We start from the raw sequence: 25,272 nt of genomic DNA, 5'->3' as shown, positions 1-25,272 counted from the left end.
TACAAGAGGACACAAGACAAAAGACAAACAACAAACAACAAACAACAAAAACAACAGCAGCAACAATGTCCGGCCCTCTCTTCGGCATCGTCCCCGCCGGCCAGCCTCTCATCACCGACCCAACCTCAGCGCCATCCCCCACCTCATTCCTCTATGCCCTCCCCACGACAAAGCCCTTCTCCCACATCGTCGTCTTCCTCCTCCCAAACGTCGTCCTGCCAGACAACTCCGCCGCAGCCATATACCTCACCACCGTCCGCGACGTCGCCGCCGCCTCGCAGGCCAACACGACGCCCGATTTCCGCTTCCTGGGCGGCATCGGCCCCGGCAAGGAGAGCGCAATGTTCAAGATCGGCGCCGACGCCAGCGGTAGCGGCTTCATGATTGGCGTCTCAATCGAGTCTGCCGATTCGGTCGGCACGCGCCTGCAGGAGCTCGCCGCCAACAAGGCGAATAGCGGTAGCGGCAGCGGCACATCAACATCAGGTGCGACGTCAACAACCACCGCCGTTCTCGCCCAGCGCATCATCCAAAACGCCTTCAACTTCCTCGCCAGCTTCAGCGGGACTGCTGGCCCTGGTGGCGTTGAAGTTGTTCCTCTTCGGGCCTTTGAAGACTGGTGGCGCAAATTTGAGTCTCGAGTCCGTTCAGATCCCAGCTTCCTCGAGAGGCAGGCCGATTGATATAATTCTTTATTTCTTCTTTACATCTGGTACATTCACATCTTTTCTTGGCTTTTGCTTCCGGTTCTGGATCTGTAGCGTAGAGTAAATTCATCTTTCCCTTCATGTCACGCCTCTATCCGTATTATTCCATCGCCGTACACGTGTTTGGGGCTACATAATCGCTTGCAATACCGTGTTTATTTCTTGCTATCTATTGGTTAGAACTCTATGTTCTTGAATTCCTAAAACTCCTGAGCATCGAAAAGATATCAACATGACTTATCGTAGCTTTAGTCACGAGCTGAGCCCTGTTTTGTGGGCGACATGTTCTCCTTTACTCGTAACACCAATGACGACCTCTGAGGGGATATTTGCGCCGTAGACGTGGCCTCCGTCTTTCCAGGTGAACTATCTCGAGGTTGCGTCGGCGCGATATTGGTTCTTGTGGCCAGCGGCGATGAATTTCGGGGAACTGAATCTCGGGAGATTGGATCTTGGGGAGCTGGATCTGGGGTAGCTGAATCTTGTAGGGCTGGTCTTTCAACGCCGTGTCTCTAATGCGGCGTAGATGAAGGGAGGTCTTCAATCCAGCTCTCAACCCGTTCAGCAACAGCAGAACCTCCCGCGCCTCCTTCTCCATCTGGGGTATCGTCAAGTTCCCAGTCTCCAGCAGCTCCCGAAAAAGCTGAAAGTCTAACAACAGCCCACTGAACATCTAGGACAACCTTCATCTTTTCTGCATCTTCTTTCTCCAACAAGATATCAAATGTTTCTCCTGTTTCAAGCTCACGAGCGGAGCTATCCTTGAAAACAGAGAAGCCGGGAATAGTGTCTTGCTTATCAGTCAAGTTTTGGATCATCTCCTCCACAGCATCCTTGTAAGGAGGCTTAACCAAGTCATTTTGCTTATGATTGTGTCTCGGCATCCAATGAAACTGCAGCCGGACGATAGAATGCTTATTATCTGAGGGGATAATGCCAAGACATTTAATTGCAAACAGACACTTCCCCCAAAAAGAATGAAGCAAAGGATGCAAGCAAAGCATATTCCAGGACTTGTCTGATGATCCTGGTGCTGTTGCGGCAAGCTGGCTCAGGCTATTTGCAGTCTCACTACCCATCAAGCCGGTCGAGGGGCCGTGTAGCTGTTTCAAAAAGGCAATGTTTATCTGCTTCGCATTGACAGCGAATGGTATGATGTGGCACACTTCAGGATGAGCTGTTTTCGTAAAAACGCAAACTCTGCCGTCCCTTGCGAGGCACTATTTTCAACGGTCGGTATCACGAAATGAACGATTCAGTGGCGGGAGACTAGGGCTTTGGGCTTGTGCTTTGCTGAGGGAGAAAGAAAAGGGCAAACTATGTGTATTCTTATGGAAGTGGAGAATGGAACATACTTTTTCTCGTTCTCTCGCATTTCGATGAACACTTGCAGAGCTGTTGACTGATGCAGAGGCTGATACTTCAGATGTGCCACCACTTCCAGCCTGACTATCGAGGAGTTTCCCTTGCATCACTAGGTAATCAGTGTTTAGAAAATGTTTGTAATATAAGGTGGAACAGCACGGCTTACTGAAACGTGGATACAGATCAGTGGGAAGCCATGTCGAAATAAGCGATGGCATCTGCTTTGCTAGTCGAAGAGTATCCAAGGGCATTATCAAGAGGGCAGATAGCTGAAGTTTTGTGAAGTGAAGTGTCTCAATATTCGCCGTCTCGTATTTCTCGCAAATATCTTTAATAAGTTCAAGCCTGATTTCAAGATCTACCGTCGGGATGATGGCATCTGGCGATGAAAAGCTTGGTCTATCTTCAAGATACTTGAATAGTCGCATTATTGCTCTTGGGGTTGTAGAGCTGTGGTTAAAAAAGGCTTCCATAGCCATGGTGGCCGCCTCTTTGGAGCATTGCTCCATTGTTCCAGATTCGGAATGATTTCTTTAAGGAAAGGCTGCCAGGTTGGAGATGGTAGCGCGGTTGAAGGAGAAAGAATTGAAGAGGAAAGAGAAGGGGGGGGGGGGGGGGGTTAAATATGTGAAATGATAAACAAACAGCCTTTAAAAGCTAAAGTGAATATAAAGTGAAGTTACATGTTACCTCCCCCCTCAAAATAAAAATAAAAAAAAAAAAAAAAGAAGAAGAAGAAGAAGAAGAAGGCGCATTCGCTGTATTTAAAATTTTAAGTATTAAATTTCATCCCAAGTCAAATTCTATAAATAAGGTATACAACTGGACGGTCTTCTAATTAAATATCTGTGGTTCAAAACATAATACTACCATCTATAATAGGTTCTCATTACGCTCTGAATGAGAATGTCTTTCCTCAAGCCGGCTTGAAGACATTATATTACTGTCCACCCAAGACCCCTATATACATCCTTTCCAAAACAAGGCGGTTTTTGTGTAACGAAGTGAAGCTGACAACCGTAAGATCCCCGCATGAGCTTTGACATGTCCAACATACAATCATGACTTTCCTTTCAGAGAGTTTGCCCTCGTCCTCTTACAATCATTACTAGCTCTCTTGGGGTATTATTGAATTCTTCAACCGTGTCGGACTGCCAGTCCTACTGCGACGGCCAGCATTCAGCATCTGGAGTGAAGGGGCCAGTCGTTCGCAGCTCTCCGTTCGTACAACAAGGCCATGCCTGTCCATCACTGACGGTGGCCTGAGGTCGTCAAATCGCTCAAAATTCAGTCTCGGTCCAGCTAAGCGAGAACCTCGAACGGATCTTGACACCTCGCCACCATCCGAACCATCGGTTTCGTCAGACTCTGTGCCTCCCAGCTCGAACTCTGCCGCATCCCCCTCTTCCATTATTCTTTCATATGGCGTAGAGTTTCTGCCAAAGAGCCTTCTCACAAAAGACGAGCTCCTGGCCTTGCGGTAACGCCGGAACTTGTTAATCACTCTGGACCCTAATTCGCTTTTCCTTAGGAGATAGGCAATAAGGAGCAGGATCAACATCAACACCAACAGGCTGGAGAAGGGCATAGACCGACCCGTAAGAATGTCATCGTCGTCATCGTCATAGTCGTCATCTATATTTGAAAATAGTGGCTTGGACCCGGCAAATTCAAAATCAGCCGGGATTTCGGATCCTGTATTGCTTCCGAATCCAACAGGAAGCGGCGACTCTTTGGGAGGGATTTGTCCAGCGGCGTAGAGAACCATTTTGCCCAAGGTCCAGCTGACTTCGACGCCGCCAATCGTATCAATTGGCTGGAAAGGATCCAAGAATCCCTTGTCTCTAGCTTTTTCCAGCGCTTTGGTTGCATTGACTTTGTGGCTGGGAGTATCTCCTAAGCCAATGCGGGGGATGCCAATACCCTCGTATAGCACATTGATCAGCCAAGACGCCTTGAAACAGGCCTCTCGGGCGTTCTCGGCCTTTTCCTCCAAAGTCTTTTTTCGCTTGTCAAGCCCGTTTTCAATGACCGACCAATCTTGACTGCAAAAATTATTGACCTCTTGCTCGTACGCAATCAAATCGTAGACCGTGCTCTCTTGGCCAAAGACGCCATGTGTCGTGTGCCAGTACTCGGAAACGCCAATGAAATGGTTTACATCAAAGTCAATTGCAGGCACATGTTGACCATTGAGTAAACACGGCTCGTCTTCGCACGGAGCATCCTTGCCAAGCAACGGGTAAGTTTTGCGCAGACACTCCTCAAACATGCCAGTGCCAACAAGCGCATCGTCTGATGCCTTACCAGAGAGCGGCTCGCCCGAGAGTGTGGTCCGCAAGCCTTTGGGTAGACAGGGATCTGGGATATCGCCCTTCGCACTGCCGTACTGCTCCTGTAGACTCCCAACAAATCTTTCCCGTGCTTTGTTAGCACCAAAGCCTAGCCAAGAAGCCGTAAACACTTTGTACTCAGCGGGAGAGCCATCCAGTCGTCGAAGTCGAACCAGCTTGAGATCATTGGAGTGCTTTTCTGCCTCTGTTGAGTTTGGCGCAAAAGCAATTTGCGCGGATGCGCCGCCCATATCCAAAAAACCATAGGTGTGGTGGCCCTTGCCATGTGCATGTTCGTCAGGCTTGTCGAAGCCTCCAAGAAGGTAATTGGCAGCGATCCATCCATACAAGCCCTCTGTTTCACCCGAGATGACCTGAATATTGCTCGCACAGTCGGGAAGCTGAAATTGCGTGTTGGCTTTGAGATATGTGCATATGCCTTCCAGCAGCGATGTCTGCTGGTGCTTGGGTAGGAACCGAACACCGGCAGTTGCAAGGAGGAAGATGGGCGTCTCGGAGACTTGCGATGCTGGTATCTCGTCGAGGGCTGTGTCGATAAGTGCTTTCAAGTGATCAGGACCGACGGAGGCGACATTTTCGGCGAATGTAGAAACGCCCGGGTGAATCTTTTTGCTCTTATGGAGTTTTAACTTTGGTAATATGTGAGCTTCGGAGGCAGAAGCCTGCTTCAGGGCCTTTGCGGGATCTTTCCATTTGTAGATGTACACACGGGTGCCCGAAGAGCCAGCATCGAGAATTACACCGTATTGACCTGCGCAATCACATGGCATTAGCGAAACCAAAGTCCCTCTATTTTTCTTTTCCAACAAGATTCTACGAAAATTGAAGACGCGGGAGTCGCGATTTACCCATTAGAGCATGCGGGCCACGGGGATGAACTCGAGTCTCGCGCGGCGTCTTATTATTTGTTGTTTAACTGGGCTGGGGGGCTTGGGAGAATGCGCAGCGAGAGATGGATCGACCTGCGCAGCTGCGGCTCCGTCAATGCGGGGGGGGGGGGGGGGGGGGGAGAATGAGGAACGAGGTCGCAAAAGACGAGACAAGAAAAGTCGGTAAAAAGTCTTTTGTCTCTTGGCCGGCCCCAGAAGAGAAGTGGAATTAATGCTGAGGAATGGACGCTTCTGGAGACGGCGGCGCAATCATGGGGGTTCGATAAGGAAAGCCGTAGGATGAATCGGACTAGCAGCAGCGCAATGCAGGGGTATATTAGAAGTAGAAGAAGAGCAACAAAGGCGAGCGAGCGATCGAATTGAAGGAAACTGTAACGCAGGGATCGAGGGTAAACGGTCTAGTGATGGAAACGAGAGACGGTGCAGCAGTTGTGGTGCGACAAGATGCTGCAAAATTGCGAAAAATGTCAAGTCAAGCCCTGGCGTTACTGACGCGGACTCGCAGATGTTGGGCCACTCACAGGCTCTGGACGTCTCACGCACGGCGAGGCGGCCCGCGCCACACGGGGCTACCTTTACGCCATGCTGAGAAGTGCGCCGATCGGTCGATGTACTTGATGCGACGCGCTGGCTGGCAGACACGCAGCGTACTTCAACTTGTCCCGCTTATCTTTCAAGTACCGCGCGCCATCCACCCCATGCCATGCCCATCCCTGTTTCGTCACTGCTAAAGATAGAATACGAAGTCTCATGCAGCAGCTCATGTCCGCTTCGAGTCAAACTGCACGTCGACGCTGACGTGATTGGCCCTGCACCCTACGCATCACGAGCTTTTGCCCGTGTTCTGTTGGAGTCGCATCAGGATCAGGTCTCGTCACGTTGTATTTGCGACGATTCTTGCTCTCGGGTTGTGGCCGTCTTATGGCGAAAGGCGGGTGCGAAGATAACGCCTCCCTCGGCTTGCCCAGCTTCTTCATGTCCAGCTTCTTTGTGTCCAGTACGATGCCTTTTGTGCCATATACCGCAAGAGTCGTCAGATCCATTCCTGGGAAGTTGAACTGAGCCAAAAACAAGTGATTCACTACGTTTACTTGTATAGAGTGTCTATCTTCGGCTCCTGCAGGTCGTGTCGTATCATTAGCATTTGCATCAGCAGCCCATGGCTTCTTGCGTAGGTGGTCCAGCCCCTCTTCTCGTTTTCTGTGTAAGTCAATGGGAGGAAATATTCTTTTGACGAGCCGCCAAAGGCGCTTTGACAGAGGTGCAATGTTGGAAATGCCCCCCCGAGATGGCGGATTCCACCGCACATATCGTTCGCTTTCCATCGTTTCGAAACACATGGCTAAAAATTTGTCGATTTATGCAGCATTTGGGAGATGTGGAGGGAAAGGACAACATCTTTAATAGGTATATAGATCTTGTCGCTAGTCTCTCTCATGATCGTTTACGAGCTTGTTCACTTAGCAAACCATAGAAAGAAAACCAATCTTTGTAAAACATTGTTCACCTTGCTTTCAAGGTGGATATATTTTCTCCCTCTCCCTCTCTCCCTCCCTCTCTCTTTTTTTTTTCGGCTGCACTAGAACTAATTGTTCAATCTCGGTTCATCTCAAAGAAATCACTAATAAATATCCTTTTCACAAAGGTTGTATCATCAGGCCAATGGCTTAGCCTCTCATAACCAAGGTCAGTCCATCAGAGACCCTTTAATGGTCCATTTAGTCCAGAATGACCGGCTGATTGTCCAATCTTTAACCCAGATGTGAGGCCAACGCCAGCCCATCCATTAGGCTGCTGGGGGAAACTTGGAGAATTCGCTCCTGACAGCCTTATGTCGTCCCCTTTAGTCAATTCAATATTACTGGGAACACTAGGGCGAAATATCTCTGCAGAAAGTCGACCGCTTGCGCTTTGACGGTATGATCGAGCTTCTGGGATCTGGTCTATCATTGTTATGGGTTAAACTGAGATTAAATTTATAGGTATGGTGTGCCTCACCATAAGCTTGAGGCCTTTTTCTTGGCCAGCGGCTGTCACTCTCGTACTGTTGCACATTTGATCCAGGCGGGGCCGTGGAAAAATCGGTGGCATCGAATCTTGGCCTAAGGTTAGGAGGGAAATTGCGCTCGTTATCGCCATTCAAGCTGTGTGGACGGAATATGTTGGACGCTTGTTTGCTGTTTGAAAGTTGTGGCACTGATCTAGTGGAATTATCCACGGCGTCGAAAGCCGCTTGCTCAATTTGACTCAACTCGGCCTTTTTCTTGACCTTGTTGTAAAGTTCCTGCGTCTGAAACAGCTTGCGACTTTTGTCTTGATACGCTCCTGCGAGTTCGTCATTCTTTCGTTGTAAAGCATCCCGTGATTCCGTCACGTCTATGTGTAATGAATGGTAAGCTCATATGGCAAAAAGGAAAAGAGCGGAGACAGAAAGATGGATTCTGAGGCTACTAACTCTTTAGCTTATCGTATAAGTTATTGATCTCTGCAGATGAATCTCTGTTTACTTGATCATATCGATTCCACAATGCTGAGTGTTTGTCTTTGAGCGACTTGTATAAGTGATGTTGATAGTATAAATCATGTGTAGCTTGATACGACCAAAAGCTGATGGCTCGTCCGGCACACTCCATGATTACATTGGGACTCAAGCCACTGAGAACGCACGTTTTAAACTCTTCGGTAGGGTTTAAGCTGATGAGGGCAACGTCTTCCTCTTTAGGCAGCTGGACGTTACATACGGGGCAAATGGTGCATCTCTGGTCCCCTTGGTCAACGAGACCAGACTTTTGAACACATTCGAGGCAAAATATGTGACTAGATTGCGAACGGATCGTCAGCACACGTTATATAAACCCGCAGGTCCCATTTATTAGCCAACCTGCAAGTCGTTACAAGTGCCCGGTCGTTGAGCTCCTTTCTGCACTTGAGGCTATTGCAGAGGAGTGTTTTTTCCATTTCGAACAAAGACTTGCGGTAGATCCCCAGCGAATTTTAGCTCAGGACATGGATGGACGTTTATCAAGAAAAGCACGGTTGTAAAGATCTTTCAGTCTAGTGGGCAGTTCTCTGAGCATTAGCCAAAGCAAAAAAGATGTCGAGAGAGAGAGTATTATGAAACCTCATCGTAAATTAGAGTCAGGCAGCACTGGAAGATTCCGAGGCACCTTGTCCGGTGCTCTTTCCTGGCCAATTCCATTCCAGGTACCATTTGGATGACTTAACGCTTTATCTTGGCGAGCCTCTTCCCAGGAAGGAGCCTCTTACTCGAAGAATTTTACTAATGGGTGCATTAGCACTTGCCTGTCATAGCTGAGGGATCTTTTATCCTTTCTGCAAGCTACGTGGGTGCGCTTTGGATTAGACGCAAGGCGAAAGCCTTTCACGTTGCGGTAATTGATGTGCTTGCTATGATGAGATCTTATGACGCTGGCGGATTTTATTCTACGCCTCATTTTTGAGAAGATATCCTACCCCTACGATCCTATCGAAGCAAGGGTACGGCCATCGCTATCTTGCCACCACACAATATATGACTAGGTAGTTTATCAACCAACATCTTTTAGCCCTTAGAATTTCTCCAAGTAACATGATTTCTCATTCCTGAAGCTGGCCATGATTTGCTGCTGATAACCATGTGTATGCTCTCCATCTCGACTAGTTTGTCACCAGCCCTGTATATCAGCTGCGCCTTGCGTTTTTAAATCTAGGGTCGATATGAACATTATAAACGCAATACCTGGCATCGGCTCTCGATTCCGTCAAATATGCAAGTGTTGTCTATCGGAATGTATTGTTTTGTGATGATTTTAATAATCTCCTGCGCCACCATGCCTCCAATAACGGCGGAAATGTTGTGCAGCTCTCCGCCAGCCGCTCGCGACAACTCCTGGGCTACCTGAGCTAGGCGCTCATTGTTATTGAGAGTAGGGGCCTTTTCACAAACTGCAGCAATAATATCATCAGCTGAGGCGACCGACGTAGATGACAAGACGCTCAAGGCAAGGTAGATGGAGATTAGTGACATTGGCATTTCTGGTCCGGCGATAGCAGCGATCTCGTCGTTGCCAAGTTCTCGCTCTGTTAATTGACGCCAATTGTCAGCAAGTCAACTAGTTGATCGAGGATTGCCACGTTGTTTACCTATGATCTGTCCCATGCTTGGGGGCTCCTCTCCCGTAGTATTAATCAGCTTGATGAACCGAGCATTCGTGCAGAACAGCTCTACCTCTGCTCGGTCAATATTTTCACCTCCTGATATCTGTTGAGCTCTAGAAAAAACGTCGTTTGCGTCTTGGCGAGCTTTTTCCTTGTAAATATTCTGCAGCCGGATGTAAACATTGGACTGTGCCTTCATATCAGGCAAGCCACCAGCCACAGGTAGGCGTTGGTGTTCGGCATAAAATTGTTTCAAGGCCTCAGCAATGATCCAGAAGCTAGATTTAGACTGCTGTTCATCATTGTGCTCGTACTCAAAAACCTGTTTTAGCGATGAAGGGACTGACGGGGCAACGACGTGCTTCATAACGGCAGCAACAGCTTCCTCAAAGTTTTCTTCACCTCCTTCGGGATTATCCCGTCTCATGGCTTTAGATACCAGCTCCCGAAATGCTGTCTTTTCACTATAAGCTGTTGGATAGGCGCCGTTGTGCTCTTCCTTCCAGATGTTGAGGTAGTAAAGCAAAATTACAACCATGGGAATATGGCCATGCTCGTGGTGGTCTAGATTTTCAATGTCTTTGGTCATTTCACTGGCAAACTCAGAGAGTTCTGGCCAAGGGGAGAGGAGCCTCAAATCCGTCGTAGCAGTTTCGTCCGGGTGAGTATCAACAATGGGAAATGTGCCCGGTAGTGCAATTCGAAAGTAGGAGTAGAATCCAACGGAGTGGATAGCAACAAGAGGAGTCCCATGCTGGCGACCGTATGTCTCAATTGCCTGAATCATTTCTGGCTGTAAAGGAAGGCTATACATGATCATGGTGAAAATCTCTGGTACGTCAAGTAGTTTTTGGAGGCTGGCGGTATCCTAGAAGAACTTAGCGCTACACAAAACACCATGAAAAGTGCAGAGAAATGACACTCAAAGGAGGGACACACTGTCACTGTGGAGTTCCAAGATCCATCAACTTCTGGATTAAGCTCGAGCAGTAGCTCAGTACAGCACTGCGCCCTCGATTTGCCGAGTGAGGATTCGTCCAAGAAGAAGTTGACGCCAAGGTCTACCTCTTGAACGAGGGCATTGTCGGCAATAGTAAATTTTCCAATGCCTGAGCGAGAGAGCATATTAGCACTCATTGACGACTTTGGTTATTGAGCGAAAGGTTTGACAAACCGGGCAGGACGAGGTTCTTCAGAGTCTCGATACCAGCCGTGCCAGGCCCCGAGTTAATTAAGAGGATATTTGCGGCTTCCAAGGCAGCCTGGCCCGAAGCAGCCCATAATCTGAGCTGACGATCATACTTCCTTTCCTTATCCGAAGGGCCGTGTAGAATAGGAGGCGTTTGTGCTAAGATCTCTGTCATGCTGAGCGAGACTCGCCAATGCGGGTGAATGAGATAAGGTGGGAGTTGGGCTCCTGCGGGGCTCCAGGAAGAGGCACGTTGCGTATGCAGCTAGATTGCAAGTATATACGGTGTTCGGAAAAATTCGACGTCAAAGTTTTGGTGATTAGGCAGATATCAAAGCGAAACAGAGCTTCTGGTGGAATAGAAAGACGAATGATGGTTGATGTAGCTATTTGATATCGAGAGTGGCACTAGGCACCTGTAATAATATAGTAGCTACCGAGCACCACTTATTAAAGGTAGCTATCGCCGCACCTTGGCTTTGAGCTGCGTTACTGCCTGCTTTAGGCTTAAAGCCGAGAGAATGCGCATCTGCTCTAGTCTGAAATAGGTACTACAATATTGCAGCTCCAGCGAATATGCTCCACTAGATAATATTCCCTCGATAAATTCAGCATCTCAATTCGCATATGACTGACGTCGCAATCAACGTCACCGCTCCCTTTGGATACAAAATGTATTTCTAAAATCATTTTCCCTCTTCTATCTCCTCAGTCGCTTGATATCATTCGAAAGAATGAAGTGTTTTCTTTTTCTTGCCCAAAGCCATCGATTTTCTTTCTAAATAGAACGTCGCCTCTGAGTTGAAGGGACGCACAATGCCTGTTTAGCCTGGCGTAAAGCTCCCTATAAACGAATTTGAGGCCTCTTCTTCTACTGCATCTGCAATCACTTGTGACTCCCTTGGCACCGTGCACAGGCCCTAGCACATTTTTACGTATATCTTTGTGTGCGTGGATTGGATAGTCGTCTCTGTCATATTCCCCATTCAGCGAGAGCCTACCATGATTTACGGTAGCATAACTCGACTTGATACGCTGGAAACAGTTGATCTTTGACCCCCAACTCTGCTATAAGCATCATACTCTGAACAAATCATCGTGAAAATGGCTTACAGGCAAGATCAAAACTCGTACCAAACAAGTATTACGATTTCTTTTGAGTCACCACGCCAAGTTTCGGCTACAATCACGGCCATGGCTCACAGATTCCTTCTTTCTACATCCCACCAGCAGCGATGGCTAACAGGTGGCTGCAACTTACTGGACACCTGAATGTCATTGAGGGCCAATTTTTGAGCTATTTGCAAACGGAGATGATCCTTCTACATTTTGCCTTGGCGTGGTTGTAAATCTCAGCCTTGCATGTGTGTCTGCCGCTTTGATTCAGAGAGGCTAACCGGCTTCGAGTGTTACTTGATCAAGCTACTTTCAATTTGTCTAAATGCTCTTGCTTTTTATTTCATGAAAAAAAGGCAACATCTTCAAAGATTTCACCCTGGGCCGTAGCTTCCCTGTCTATGAGGATCGTAACAACACGCATAGAGGTAAACAAGGCTGAGGTACATAACCATACCTCGCCCAGCTCTAACGACACCAGAGTGAACGTTCCCCTTTCAAAGCCATACTGAAGTGTTGTGATTTTCTCAAAAGTTTCTTGAACAGGGTTTCGCCAAATTCTCGACTATAAACTGTTCGCCATAGAAGCTTTTTCTTCTTTACTGGGGGCTTTAGCTCTCTTCTCTTCTCTACGATGCCGACACCCTGTGAAACAGCACACGCCGATGCCGAAGATGAATCAACGGAGAGTGTGAGAATGTCTAATATAACTCAGGCTCTGAGAAGTCTATCGCAGGACATTTCGTCGCTGGAAATACATATGCGGAGCTGTGAAACTCCGGAGACGAGCATGTCGATAAAACGATTCGGGCTCGTATGCTTTGGGTAAGCATCAACACTTATTCACAGAGAAAGCCCATCATGACCGAAGTAAACTGAGTTGCCGCCTTAGAGTTTGCCCAGGCTTGTTGCTGTCCATCATGGACTCATCCGTACTTGCGGCGAGCTTGTATCGCATGGGAGTCGACTTCCAAGAGCACAGTTTGATCAACTGGGTGGTCCTAGCATATACTCTGGGCTATACTGGTTTTATCGTTACATCCACAGTCCTCTCAGATATCGTCGGACAGCGCTGTGCTCTCTTGCTTTTCTATTCTCTGTTCTTGGCATTCTCTGCTGCGTGTGGATTTGCTAAAGATGTGAATCAACTGATATTATTCCGGACGTTTCAAGGAATCGGCGGCTCAGGTTTGTGGAAATGGTTTTTTTCTTCATGGAAGAGAAAAGTAGAGCGCTGACGACACCTTTTAGGGCTCTATGCCTTACCCATCCTGATACTGACACAACATAGCCCACCTCGGATGCGTCAGTATATTGGCAGCATTGTTGGGGCGACTATTGCAACTGCGGGCGTTCTGGGCCCTGTTATTGGCGGGCTACTCACCCAGTACCTAGACTGGCGGTGGATCTTTTTGATCAAGTCTGTAACTACCGCAGTGAACATTATATACAATCAATGGAAATCAGCTAACGTGGAATATAGTATTCCGATTTGCTCCATTGGCATGGCCACTTTCTATTTCAGTTGGCCTCGAAAAATGCAGACGGGATATGCTCAGCTTCGATCGTGGAAGCAATTTGACATCATTGGTGCCGTACTGGGTATCGCAGCTTCGGCCCTCGTTGTATTCGCGCTCGAAAACGCCGGCGAGTCAGAGGCCTGGGGGGATGTGAAATTTATTGTACCGCTAATTCTTGGCTTGTTTTCTTGGATAACACTTTTCTTGTGGTCAAACTTCGTTGATACAAGCCTTTCTCAAACCGTCGTCTCAGTTTTTCCCATGACATTATTCAAAATTCGACACTACGCAAGAACCACCTTGACAACTTTATTTGCAGGTTGCCCATATCTACTTTTGATATACTCGATTCCCATCAGGATGCAAGTCGTTAGCGGTAAAAGTCCGCTCGTCGCTGGGCTGGCATTACTCCCTATGTTAGGCACAGTCGCGCTCGGAAGCATTATCAGTGGAAAACTGAATGCGTCAGCAAGCAATCTCACTCTCACTCTAACTATGCGTACCGGCACATCATTAATGGCTAGTGGATGCGGATTCCTTGGATTAACAAAAGGGTCCAAGGACGATGCAATAGTACTTGGACTTGTTACCATGGTTGGTTTTGGATTTGGACTCTGTACATCAGCGGCGACCAACATGATTAGTGTGGTAGTGCCTATGAAACAGCGGGGTATAATCTTTCTTTTCTATCCTCCTCTTGAGATATTTGACTAATAATTGGCTTATCAGCATCCGCTCATGGCATTCTTGCCCAAGCAAGAATACTGGGAGGAAGCTTCGGCGTAGCAGTTTCGACAGCGTGTCTTCATCACTTTGTCATAAATCGACTTGCAGATATCCTCCCCGCTGATGAGCTTGGTTCCTTTGATGGAGACATGACACATTTTAAAGGGGGTAGCTTAGAGGCAATCCAGTCGGCATTTGTCGCGGCCTTTAACCGGAGTGTTGTATTAGCCACAGCAGGATGCTGGGTCGCGGTTTTCTCGACCTTTTTTGGTTGTCCAATCACCTGGAAAGGCGTGAAACATCAGAACATCGTGGAACAGATTGCAATTATGCGAGCAACTGTGGATAGGTTGCAAAATGAAACGCAACTAAGGATTGATGGACAAATATCGATCTAGGTATCAGTGGGTTGGGCATGGCTATTTGGCTATAACGGTGGTGATTATGAGGGTCCATTTGTCTATGATGGTGGAGTTTGGATATGGTGGTTTTGGTCTGCGTTCTTCTTCTATTAGTGTCATTGGAGCATCGGAGGGCCCAAGCAGCTGCTGGTCTGTCAGGTCAGCCTTGAGGTACTTGTAAATAGTAAGATTATGCTCATACGGTATCACAGTATCATGGAAACAACAGGTATATTGTCTAGGCTATTACTATTATTGCTTCGTATAAATATGTTTCTTCTGATTTAAGCCATATTTATCCTTTGCGTTGATGAAGTGACAGCATACCACTATAGATTTCTTCTAGTCTCTTCTTTCATTTCTTTTCTTTCAATACGTCTCCTCAACTCTTGTATTATCTCTCTTTACTAGCAATACTTATGATGAAGCTGCAATCAGCGACTGCCACACCGCCATGATTCCAGAGGATTGCCGTCTTTGGGGAGCTATTCTCGCTGTTATAAACTTCGAGTAAGTTTTTGTATTCAAGACTACCCCTTCATGTTGTCATCGAGATTCTGTCTGGCAACTGCCCAAGCTGAAGGATTTCGATACGGAATGCCAGGTCCAACATTCAACGTGCAGGTTCACTCTTCTTAATGGGCGTATATTTCGCCTCGCTGCGGATTAGTGCAAGTTATTATTACGGATTATAATCCGCTTAGGCTCAATGAGTAGGTACGGCACCAAGTAATGGGCTTCATTTCTGTATATCTTATTAGTACATGTAGGCATTCCCCTTCATAATTGGCGGCAATTGTCCGCGGGCGATTTATCACTAATCCATCGCTCGCTCTTTAAGCCGACGCCCCATACGTTGTGCCCCACGTTAAACCAGCGCGGGGTCATCGGCCTTCACCATGGGATTAATTGCAGCATCAAGGTGGGGTGGGATTGGCAAAATTTGAGAGTCGAGAACGCAAGGCATTCGCCGTACTACGCAGCGCCTGTCGTCATTTTTCTACAACATGATGAATGATGAGTACCTAGTGGACTCTGCTTCCACTTTGAAAAAAAGGAAAAAAAAAGAGAGGAAAAAAAAAAAAAAAAAATAGACTAGGTAGCTTATAGTGAGTAACTATAGGCTTAATACTACTGTCAAACACGTGTAAATCTGCGTTCATAGTAATAATAGTGCTAGCAACAATACCTATCAAGGGCGCCATCCACACATCCAATCCACTTTTCCTTCTGCTCTCTAGATACCTACATTCCATCTTTTCTTCATCTCCCTCTTCCTCTTAATAATACCATCTTTGAGAAATTGGCTTCGCATCCGGAATTGATGCCGTCCGTACACGCCAGAATTGCCACCAATCTTTTCCGTCGTGCTGCCATAACTCCTCTGTCTCGGTCTAGCTGCCATAGTAGCTTCTCCACACACAGCCAGAGACCATTTCTCTCATCCACGCGCCCCAGCTCGGCTTCCAGACCAGCTACACTGTTAACCAGGCACAGCACCGACATCTTTGCCCGCAACATGTCTTCCGCAGCAGCCAGGCGCCTGGAGGGCAAGACCATCCTCATCACGGGAGCCTCTTCCGGAATCGGAAAGTCCACGGCCCTCGAGTTTGCTCGCACAAACCCCAACGGCAATCTGCGGCTCATTATCACGGCTCGCCGAGTCGACTCGCTGGAGGAGCTGGCGGCCCAGATCCGTAAGGAGACCAACGATGGCGTCAAGGTGCTGCCGGTGAAGCTCGACGTGAGCAAGGCCGATGAAATTCGGGGCTTTGTGGGCAGCTTGCCCGAGGAATGGAGAGATATCCACGTCCTGGTGAACAATGCGTACGTTGCCATCTCTCCCTTCACATGTGCTGTACTCGAGAGCAATTCATTGTTCTCTGAGTGGACATGAGTCAAGATTGCAGTTTGTACTAATTTTTCCGTCCAGTGGCCTTGTCAAGGGTGTCGCCAAGGCGCCTGAAATCGCCGAGGATGACCTGAACATCATGTTCGCTACCAACGTCACCGGCCTCATCAACTTGACGCAGGCTATCCTGCCCATCTTCCAGAAGCGACCAAACGGTGGCCAGGGAGACATTATCAACATTGGATCCATCGCCGGTATGCCATTGCTCTTTATATATATATATATATATTAAAGCACTTTGTCTCATCAAGGTATATATTCATACTAAACACTTGTGCTTCATAGGCCGAGAACCGTATCCTGGAGGCTCAATCTACTGCGCCACCAAGGCCGCTGTCCGAAGCTTCACTGAAAGCTTGAGAAAGGAGCTCATTGCTACTCGCATCAGGGTCATTGAGGTTGACCCTGGTCAGGTTGAAACGGTATGAAATTTCATTCTGGCGTCCATCTTCATGCGAATTTTGCTCATTAATATCACCAGGAATTCTCCATTGTTCGCTTCTACGGTGACAAGTCCAAGGCCGATGCCATTTATGCGTAAGTCTGCCCACTCTCCTCTCCTTCTCGTAACTTATGTCACTACTTGATCATATCGGACCTAACATCGTCATCAGTGGTTGCGATCCCCTCACACCTGACGACATTGCTGAGATTGTTGTCTTTTCTGCTACCAGACCAGAGAATGTCGTTCTTGCTGAGTCTCTAGTTTATCCTAACCACCAGGCAAGTTCCCTATCCGCATTATTATTGCTCTTGTTTTATGTCTCATGGTTACTAACAAGTTTAAAGGCATCTGCTCTTATTATGCACCGCAGGCCAGCTTAGATCTAAACGGGAACTGTACAGACATGTAACATAATAAGCACAATAAATAAAAATAGAGAATTAAACCGGTAAAATTTTTTGTTTTTTTATTCTGTACACTATGCTTGTCCCAGTTATTCTATGTTTATATGGTCTAGAGCAAAGGGAGTTTGGAAGTCACAGCCTTTCTACTAAAGGAAACAACATCTCAAAAACTTCTCTGCATGTTCGAAAGGTTCTCTTGCCCCTAATCCATTTAGCCAACAGAAGCCGGCAGAATCAGGGGCCTTCTAGGATCGAATAATTCAATCTACCAACGTTCCGTTAAGAATCCATTCTGAGATGAATCGGATCCTTGCTGCCACAAGGACAGCACCGCTGGGGGGTTTTTCACAGACTTCACACGGTATGGCAAGACACTCACGCGACTGAAAGAGGGAGCATCATCTACGAGACTTAGCATCATTCATAAATTTTTTGACCGACCTTGTGCGTATAAATCGTCAAATATTTCTTGTTTCTTTTGCTTTCCTCAAATCCGAAGACGCCACGCTAGAATGAAACAATCCAAATGATCCACCCGGCCAGACTATTAACAGTCTTGAAAAAGACACGGTAGCATGCGATATCATATTGCTCATTGAAATCATCAGCCTTCCGCGCTTCAATCTCCAATGTGCTGGAACAGAGGAGAAATCGACTCGCCGTAGTGGTTTCGTCGGATTGCTTCGGCTAGGAGGAAAGAGAGGTCTAGTATGACCAGCTTACTCGAGTTTTTCACTCGTTCCTCATTAATGGGGAAGCTGTTAGTAACAACAATGGTATCGATGCACTCGCATGCTTGCAATTGCTCCAGACAGTCTCCGCCAAAGACACCGTGGGTAGCAATGCAGTACACCTTTTTAGCCATGCCCCTCTTCACCACGGTTTCGGCTGCAGCGATCCAAGATCCTGGCTTGTCAATCATGTCGTCGACGATGAAGACTGTGCGATTTTTTACATCGCCTACCAGCGTGATCATGTGCTCCGCCTTGGGGTCTTCGAAAGCATTGTCCTCCTCGTCAGAACTGCTTTCGTTGTTGTTGGCGCCACCAGCCAGTGATTGGCGGTCGGGCGCAAAGAAAGATGAGGCATGAGACATGGTCATGGGATCATCCTCATGGACGCTGTTTGCTGCCGTTGACCTCGCTGGGGATGGGAAATCATCTTCAACAATGTGCCCTTGAATCAATCGACCATGAATGACTTCTTGGGCGCGACGATCATCGTAGTCAGAGTCGAGCTGCGCAGAGCTTTTACGCCGCGTTGTACTCGGATCTTCTGTACTAGGATCAGCAAGATTCGTCGCACTTGACGACAAATCGCTCGTCCGAATAGGCGAACCTTGAGAGTCGGTAACAATTCTAGCATTCCTCACAGGGGTCCTCGCTCTAGCGCGTGGCGGCGCAGGCTTATCGGAAGCGGCCTGTTGGCTATCGCTCTGCGCCAAACTCTCAGAGATAGGGCGTCGCTCGAGACCATCGAGCTGATTCATAATCATGCTACCGGTCATGTTCGTTCCACGTCTCCTATCAGTGGTAACCAACCCAAAGTTTAGCTTGAGGGCATCGGCGAGCGACGTCACTCTCTTTGTGCCACCTGGATTTTTGGAAACCACCACAGCCTCTCGCCAGTTTGGTACGTTTCGCTTGATCCACTTAGCAATAATAGGCTCAGCGTGAAGATTGTCAACAGGACATCTGAAGAAGCCTTGCATCTGAGAGGCATGGAGGTCAACCGTAACGACGTGCTTAACGCCAGCAACGCCAAGGAGGTTGGCCAGCATCCTTGCGGTGATAGCCCCTCTGGGAGACTTCTTCTTCGACTGCCGGCTATATGGGAAGTAGGGAAGCACAGCTGCCAAGTCACGTCAGCAATGTTTCACAGCAGAATCCGTGCTCCATCATCGAACCTGTGACTTTGTTGGCGGAGCCGCCCTTGCAAGCGGATATCATGATGAGCAGCTCCATGATGGAGTCGTTGATCCTGGGGCTTCCAGACTGAACGACGAAGACATCTTTCTCTCGGACGCTGGTCAGGATCCTGACACTCGTCTCGCCCTTTGAAGGAGTGAGTTAGTATCTGTCCGAGGCCGGCAACCAAGGAAAACCAAAAGCAGCGACGCAGAGCTACAGGAAGCTCACATTGGAGAATTGGGTCAGCTCCGCCTTAGCAGGAGTCATGCCCAGGTTCTCACATATTTGGCCTGTGAGAGCTGGGCACGAATTGCCGGCGAAAATGAGCGTGTTGCGCATCGTGGCCGACCCTTGGAGAGAAGAAAGAAGAAGAAAGTTTTGGCAGAAGATGCTGAGCGAGATGAGCAACTTAGATTTTTTTTTTTCCTGGTCCTCTAAACGTGGGGCTTTGGCGAGTCATACTGTGTGGATTACGAATGCATCCACGGTAGCAATCAATGCCGAGTCGGTATCGATAGTCGACTTGATTGGCTGCAGGCCGCTTAGATCTTGCAGCAGCCCACATAAAACAATACAGTGCGGATTGCATGCACAGGCCATCGTATCAAGCCGAACGGCGGGGCTCTCTCATTGGAATACTATTGCCATAGACACATGCATGGCTTGCCAATTGTCGAGTTTAGACCAGCCAGCAGTTCCACATAATTATCGTATTCTCATTATGAAGGCATCCAAGCACTGTCCCAGCTGATGGCCTATCGCATGTATCCAGCCACCGTCTCAATTCAACTCATCTTATAGGCCCCAGTTCAGCCGATATGGGAATTCCTCACTTGATCACAACTTTGGAGCGCTATGCTTCAGACAAGACTCTGCAGAGTCAAACGGTGGTCATTGATGGCCCAGCTCTAGCATATCATGTCCTTCATATTTGCAGAATTCGAGGCGCCAGCCAACCGTCATATAGCCTTCTTGGCCGAGTCGTCATAGACTGGCTGGATCGGCTAAAGGATCAGCGAGTAGACATGTAAGCTTTTCGCCATAAAAAGAAGGGCAAACAATATGACGATCTTGGCTAATATGCAAATAGTCGAGCCATATATTTCGATGGCTACCTGCCAGAGTCTAAACGGCCAGTACGCATGGAGAGGGTGATCAAAGTAACTTCCCGGCTTAATATATTCTACTCTGCCAACCCTACAGCTTGCCCCCGTAAGCATGTAGTTCCATCAAATGACTTATCTCTGGACACGAACCACCCAGCAAGATTCACAGACAAGACTTCTCTTGATCCAGCATTCCTAGTGCCTGCAGTCATTGATGCCATCCGGAGCAATGAAAATTACCGAGACAAACTATCCATTGTTCCAGGAGAGGCTGACGCTTACTGCGCTGTGGACGCGGCGAGGCATGGCGGTACAATCCTTACATCTGATTCCGACCTCCTTGCCCACAATATTGGCAACGGCAAAGTTGTGTTCTTCCGGGATATCTATGAGAATGCGAGCTCGAAGCTGGCCTGCACCGAATATGCTCCTCGTGAAATCTATACAAAGCTCGGCTTAGACAAGTCTGCTGACCCCTGTCGGCTGGGTTATGAACGCATGCGATCCCCTAATGCCACCCTTCCTTTGTTATTAAAGGCCTGCTCGAATCGCATAGTAGACGCCGTGGACTATGATCATTTCCGACAACAATATATCCAACACGAAAGTGCTCAGCTGCCACGGCTGATCGGAGGTGACCTGCTATCACTGAAAGCTCTTGACCCGAGAGTCTCCGAGGTACTTCTTCAGATTGGCCAGGCGCCCAAAACCAAAGTTGCCCAAGAGAAGGTCAAAATTTTTCTTCCTTCTCTAATTGAGAATCCCAACAGAGGAACTTCTTGGGATGCAAGCGCGCCTATAAGGCAGTTGGCATATACAGCAGCATGCCGCTATATTCCATGCCGGTGCTCCATTTCGGTCGAAGAATATAGAAGGGTGCAGAACGTCGATCAAAAAGGACGCGAAATCCTGTTATTCACGAATGATGAGGCGAATATTGCAGTCAATGAACTTCTGGCGCTTATGAGACGAATAAAAGAAACTCAAATACCGCCGGAGCATTTCTGGACTCTGTTATCCATGGTATTAGATATCATAGAATGCAACCAACTTGGTAAAAGTTCACATACTTTGATTACGCTTCAACGGGACAATAGCAATTTGGCCACTTCAGGAGACAAAGTCTCATGGGACACAATTCATTTCTCTGCACATATACAAGCTGGATACTACTCTCTTCGCATTTTGAGCCAAGTGCTCACTTCCGTTATTCTCGAAAACAACAGCACAGACAATCTGACTCTCAGCCTCATCCAGCTCCGCAGCCTTTTATCAGAACTGCCCCCTCTCTCCGAATTTCCAGATGTTGGTACGCTGTCCGATTTTCTAAAGGCATCAAAAGAGGTCCAAATATTGCGTATTTTATCAGATTTTACAGTTTTTGAGCAGGAGTCTTCTCAAGAGCCTGCGAATGCTCGCCATCAAACACAGGAGAGGAAACAAGACAAGCGCGGAGGAAATCCAAATGGCGTTAACAAGAAGCAAAATAAAAAGAAAAGCGATGCAAAGAGAGGAAACATGTTTAATGTTCTCTCCACAGACATATAGGGGCTGAGACAGGCGTTCTCCTCCAGGAAATTCCAAATACAAGTGGTAACAAGACTAAGATATCCAAAAATAAAATATAAAAAGGAGGAGACAGACAGAGAGATCTAACTCAGCCACTCAAAGTATACCAATCTCCCCTTGCCTTTTGAAACCCTTTCCTAATGCCATTTCACTCAAGCTGGAGTAGGTCCGTGTATGTCTTGAAGTAATTGCAAAAATGTGGCAGAAAGCTCTTCCTGGCTTTCAACATCTTGAATCAGGTTCTCCTGGATGTCTCCATTGCCAGCAGCGCGAAGGATCTTCCAAGCCCGGCGGAACTCGTTACGGATCGATACAATGCCATTGTGTGTCACGGTCCGTGCCACATTGTGATCCGTCTCAAACGGATCTTCGATAGCAAAGAGATATCGGAGTCGAATCTCTTTGACCTCCCCACCCTTAGTGGCTTGTGGAGCTACCTGAGGTTGAACATTCGGCGGCAAAGGACTTGCTGCAGTAGCTGTGTCGCCAGTTGCCTTTTGAACTTCATAAACAGTCTTTGCTCCCGTCCACCCTTTTTCTTGCTTTGTCAGGATACCTCCGTATGTTCGGAGGCTGATGACATTTCGGCCCCAATCAAATCCTTTACCAATACCATTGCTCATCATGCCATTTTGAGCATAATACTCGAAGAATCCCCTTAGTAGGTGCCCAATGCTTTCTGTATTCCGATTTAGCTGGTTATGAGATGCCAATCTTACGATTTCTTCTTCATTTCTCCAGAATTGAACGTCGTAGCCTCGACAAGTTATGGTAGATTCTATTTCGGCTGGCGACAAGTTATTGGGAGGTATTGGTGCAAGCTGTTGGAGATTTGGGCAAACAAAAGGCTGTACAACGTTGACCAGATAATGCAGGGCCATCAAAACATAGCCGTAACTACTTAGAGTACCGCGGTATCCAGAGTTGATGCCTCGCACTTTAGCCCAGTGTTTGATGAATAGGACCATGGGTCGGACTCGTGGATCCGTATGCGAATAGCACCGCAGCAAAAGTGTGTTTTGAAGAGCCAAGTGCGCAGAGAAATTGATATCGCATTGTACCCCTGCATCTGATTTAGGAAACTCCAGCGGATCTCGATATCTGTCACGAGGTTGATTTGGCGCCATTTTATGAGGATCAGTTAGAGACTGGATCTTGGCAAATGTAGAAGAGAGGTCAGCGGGGACAGGTATGATATAACATAATTTCCCGGGCTTGATCGTTCTTTTCTGTAGCGGCTGCTGCAGCAGCTCAATATACCGCGTGATATCTGGCACAGAAGCTTCTTCGTATAGATTATTTTCAACAGCTTTCTTTAACTCATTGACCAAATGAATGCTTTTATGGCGACATCCCACTGCTTGGATGGTCCTCTGCTCCGGGAATTGTCGTATATAATCGCTCAATTGAGTACGTATCTCTTCATGAAACACTCCAGCCACGTACTGACTAATTATAGCTTCCTGCGCTGCGGAAAAGGAGCTTTCATGGTAAGGTCCTATATTACTTATGATGCTTGTGACGCGGATGTTGTACTGTGCTGGAGTCTCTTGCTGGTCTTGCTGGAGCAGCAGTAGCTGCATAGACGGTATCTTTTTGAGTTTCTCGAGAGCCAGGTGAAGGTCCCTATTATACGAAACGGGCTCGATATCTGAGAGCTGCCTTGACTGCAAAGCCTCCCACTGTGCGATGAGTCTATCATCTTCAACCTGTTTTAGTGGACGGCCCTCGCTCCATGAATCCCATCGGCGTATTATATCTTCTCCTTCTATTTGCAGAAATATCCCTGACAACGAGCGGCGGCAAGCTGCGTTTGGGAGAATCCCTGCTGCCGAGATGGAAGGAAATGAAGCAATACGATCTCGCAAAGAGGCATCAGCAAGACCTTGGATAAATGCATAGCAGACTCTATTTAGAATATCCCAGTCGGACTCGGTAAGGTCTCTCCAATTCGAGGCGGTAGCGTCATACCCCCCAGCCCTTCGCAAAACACGCTTGGCTAGGCCATAGTAGGAATCAAGAGAATGTTTGGGTCCTTGTTGGAGTTGAAAGCGCCGCGTCTCGCCAGAATCCTTACAGATAATCTCAAATTCGCCCACAGAGTCTGATCCAGCATCAGCTGCTCCGCTATGTGTGTGAACATCATCATCGCCACCATGATTAGAGCCATCGTTATCATGCTCAGCTTCGGTGGCTCCGGGTTGCGCATCGTTGTCAATACCGCGTTCCCATTTCTCCCGCTCTTCCAAGAGGCCTTTGAGGAGATTCTCAGGGGGGAGCTCGCAAAGTTTGATAATTGGAACTCTAGTACGGCTCAGAAGCCTCGCGCCGAGACCAGCTTCTAAGAATGCCTTTTCAATTAGGCGAGGTATGGGAGATCCAGGGGCATCAGGCGGAAACTTAGATAGAGGTGATACGAGACCGAGATCCAAATCCGAAGCTTTTGTGGCAAATCCAGAAGAAAGGCTGCCGAAACACCTTAATTCCACAGAATATGGTGGGATCTGATTGCCTGTGCCTTGCTGTTCCTCAAACCGGCAGATAACCTCACGACAAATTTGTTCTATTCGCTGCCGAAAGGCTTCTTTCCCCGCTATCTCAGACCTGTCGATTTCGGAATGAGCTACGACTTGGTGGGAAAGTTCGTCCAGTAGACGGGCTTGGTTTGCGATTTCCTCTGGCCGAACGTAAGAACGTCGATGGCTATGATTGTAGATTGATCCTGTGCTCTGGTGCGCACTGTGAGATGGTCCTGTATTAAACGGCCTCGCTGACGGCGAATGTTGGTACGCAGACCTATTTGCAGGCGATTGTGGAGGACCGTTCCATGAGTTACGCGGACGGTCGAATTCTGAGGCCCTTGGCACTGGCCAAGCTTGAGGCTGCGAAGCTGTCCATTGGGAATTGGGCCTGGCTGTATGGGGATACTGAGGGACCTGTGGCGGCGACTCAGGGGCGATTGCAAACTGAGATGCCATCTGTCGCCGCTGAGCTTGATTTGGGCGCTTCCGGCCGGCCTTTGGGGAAGGGTGCCCCTGCTGGGATGTGGTGTCAAAGGCCATCTGGTTTGCCGAATAATTGGAATTGGCATGTTGCTGTCTCCAATTCATTGAAGAACTTGGTTGCATGCCGGGCATTGAAGGCGGGTGTGGTGCTGCGACTTGAGGGCGAGTGTCTGCAGACATAAAGGGAGCCGGGCTGAGGTTTGGATTGGCGTTTGTGAGAATCAGGTTTCGGAGGTGACCCTCAAGTCCCGAAGCCGACCCATCACCAGCGATGCCGCGAGGCTCTTTTTGAGTAGGCAGCATCTTGTTCTTAGGCGTGTCGCCCAAAGCAATGAACCTGATGAGTGAATCACCGTGGTGGCAATGCGAGCGAGGCTATAGCGTTCAGCGCTTTGAAAGCTTCGATCTCTTCCGCCTACCACATCGATATAACTGATATTTTCGGGCAGCTACCTTTTTGCAAGAGATGCAGGTGAGGAGTAACGAGGAAGAAAA

At 48.0% G+C, this 25,272-nt stretch overlaps 9 protein-coding genes across 9 annotated transcripts; 4 read left to right on the top strand and 5 right to left on the bottom strand.

Moving 5' to 3' along the window:
* Nucleotides 1-65: 65 nt before the first annotated feature.
* TrAFT101_005162 (uncharacterized protein) lies at nt 66-683 on the top strand (the record flags this gene model as incomplete). The annotated part of the gene is made up of 1 exon (XM_024903990.1): nt 66-683. The coding sequence occupies one exon, from the start codon at nt 66-68 to the stop codon at nt 681-683; it is 618 nt and encodes a 205-aa protein (XP_024759471.1).
* Nucleotides 684-1,219: 536 nt separating this feature from the next.
* TrAFT101_005161 (uncharacterized protein) lies at nt 1,220-2,551 on the bottom strand (the record flags this gene model as incomplete). Its single annotated transcript, XM_066127395.1, has 3 exons — nt 1,220-1,552; nt 2,063-2,181; nt 2,239-2,551. 3 exons carry the CDS (start codon nt 2,549-2,551, stop codon nt 1,220-1,222), a joined length of 765 nt encoding a protein of 254 aa, XP_065983506.1.
* Nucleotides 2,552-3,180: 629 nt separating this feature from the next.
* Nucleotides 3,181-8,274, bottom strand: TrAFT101_005160 (uncharacterized protein; the record flags this gene model as incomplete). The annotated part of the gene is made up of 6 exons (XM_066127394.1): nt 3,181-5,177; nt 6,116-6,433; nt 7,050-7,259; nt 7,315-7,692; nt 7,772-8,133; nt 8,198-8,274. The coding sequence occupies 6 exons, from the start codon at nt 8,272-8,274 to the stop codon at nt 3,181-3,183; spliced, it is 3,342 nt and encodes a 1,113-aa protein (XP_065983505.1).
* A 375-nt stretch (nt 8,275-8,649) lies between these two features.
* On the bottom strand, nt 8,650-11,057 carry TrAFT101_005159 (uncharacterized protein). Its single transcript, XM_024901945.2, has 4 exons — nt 10,649-11,057; nt 10,414-10,583; nt 9,460-10,342; nt 8,650-9,396 (listed from the first exon to the last, which is right to left on the bottom strand). Exons 1-4 carry the CDS (start codon nt 10,836-10,838, stop codon nt 9,041-9,043), a joined length of 1,599 nt encoding a protein of 532 aa, XP_024759476.2. The 5' UTR covers nt 10,839-11,057; the 3' UTR covers nt 8,650-9,040.
* A 266-nt stretch (nt 11,058-11,323) lies between these two features.
* Nucleotides 11,324-14,668, top strand: TrAFT101_005158 (uncharacterized protein). Its single transcript, XM_024905712.2, has 5 exons — nt 11,324-12,604; nt 12,672-12,967; nt 13,031-13,199; nt 13,263-13,969; nt 14,029-14,668. Exons 1-5 carry the CDS (start codon nt 12,414-12,416, stop codon nt 14,421-14,423), a joined length of 1,758 nt encoding a protein of 585 aa, XP_024759477.2. The 5' UTR covers nt 11,324-12,413; the 3' UTR covers nt 14,424-14,668.
* Nucleotides 14,669-15,666: 998 nt separating this feature from the next.
* TrAFT101_005157 (uncharacterized protein) lies at nt 15,667-17,277 on the top strand. Its single transcript, XM_024908255.2, has 6 exons — nt 15,667-16,253; nt 16,360-16,532; nt 16,624-16,760; nt 16,820-16,875; nt 16,953-17,061; nt 17,128-17,277. The coding sequence occupies exons 1-6, from the start codon at nt 15,751-15,753 to the stop codon at nt 17,161-17,163; spliced, it is 1,014 nt and encodes a 337-aa protein (XP_024759478.2). The 5' UTR covers nt 15,667-15,750; the 3' UTR covers nt 17,164-17,277.
* On the bottom strand, nt 17,232-19,489 carry TrAFT101_005156 (uncharacterized protein). The gene is made up of 3 exons (XM_024900321.2): nt 19,326-19,489; nt 19,094-19,241; nt 17,232-19,038 (listed from the first exon to the last, which is right to left on the bottom strand). The coding sequence occupies exons 1-3, from the start codon at nt 19,434-19,436 to the stop codon at nt 17,807-17,809; spliced, it is 1,491 nt and encodes a 496-aa protein (XP_024759479.2). The 5' UTR covers nt 19,437-19,489; the 3' UTR covers nt 17,232-17,806.
* Nucleotides 19,490-19,760: 271 nt separating this feature from the next.
* Nucleotides 19,761-21,849, top strand: TrAFT101_005155 (uncharacterized protein). Its single transcript, XM_024900410.2, has 2 exons — nt 19,761-20,124; nt 20,188-21,849. Exons 1-2 carry the CDS (start codon nt 19,916-19,918, stop codon nt 21,749-21,751), a joined length of 1,773 nt encoding a protein of 590 aa, XP_024759480.1. The 5' UTR covers nt 19,761-19,915; the 3' UTR covers nt 21,752-21,849.
* A 75-nt stretch (nt 21,850-21,924) lies between these two features.
* On the bottom strand, nt 21,925-25,080 carry TrAFT101_005154 (uncharacterized protein; the record flags this gene model as incomplete). The annotated part of the gene is made up of 1 exon (XM_024906749.2): nt 21,925-25,080. The coding sequence occupies one exon, from the start codon at nt 25,078-25,080 to the stop codon at nt 21,925-21,927; it is 3,156 nt and encodes a 1,051-aa protein (XP_024759481.2).
* Between the last annotated feature and the right edge of the window lie 192 nt (nt 25,081-25,272).

The sequence above is a fragment of the Trichoderma asperellum genome, chromosome 3 (assembly GCF_020647865.1).
Source record: "Trichoderma asperellum chromosome 3, complete sequence".
Taxonomy (NCBI): Eukaryota; Fungi; Ascomycota; class Sordariomycetes; order Hypocreales; family Hypocreaceae; genus Trichoderma; species Trichoderma asperellum.
This window is presented reverse-complemented; position numbering and strand designations above follow the sequence as displayed.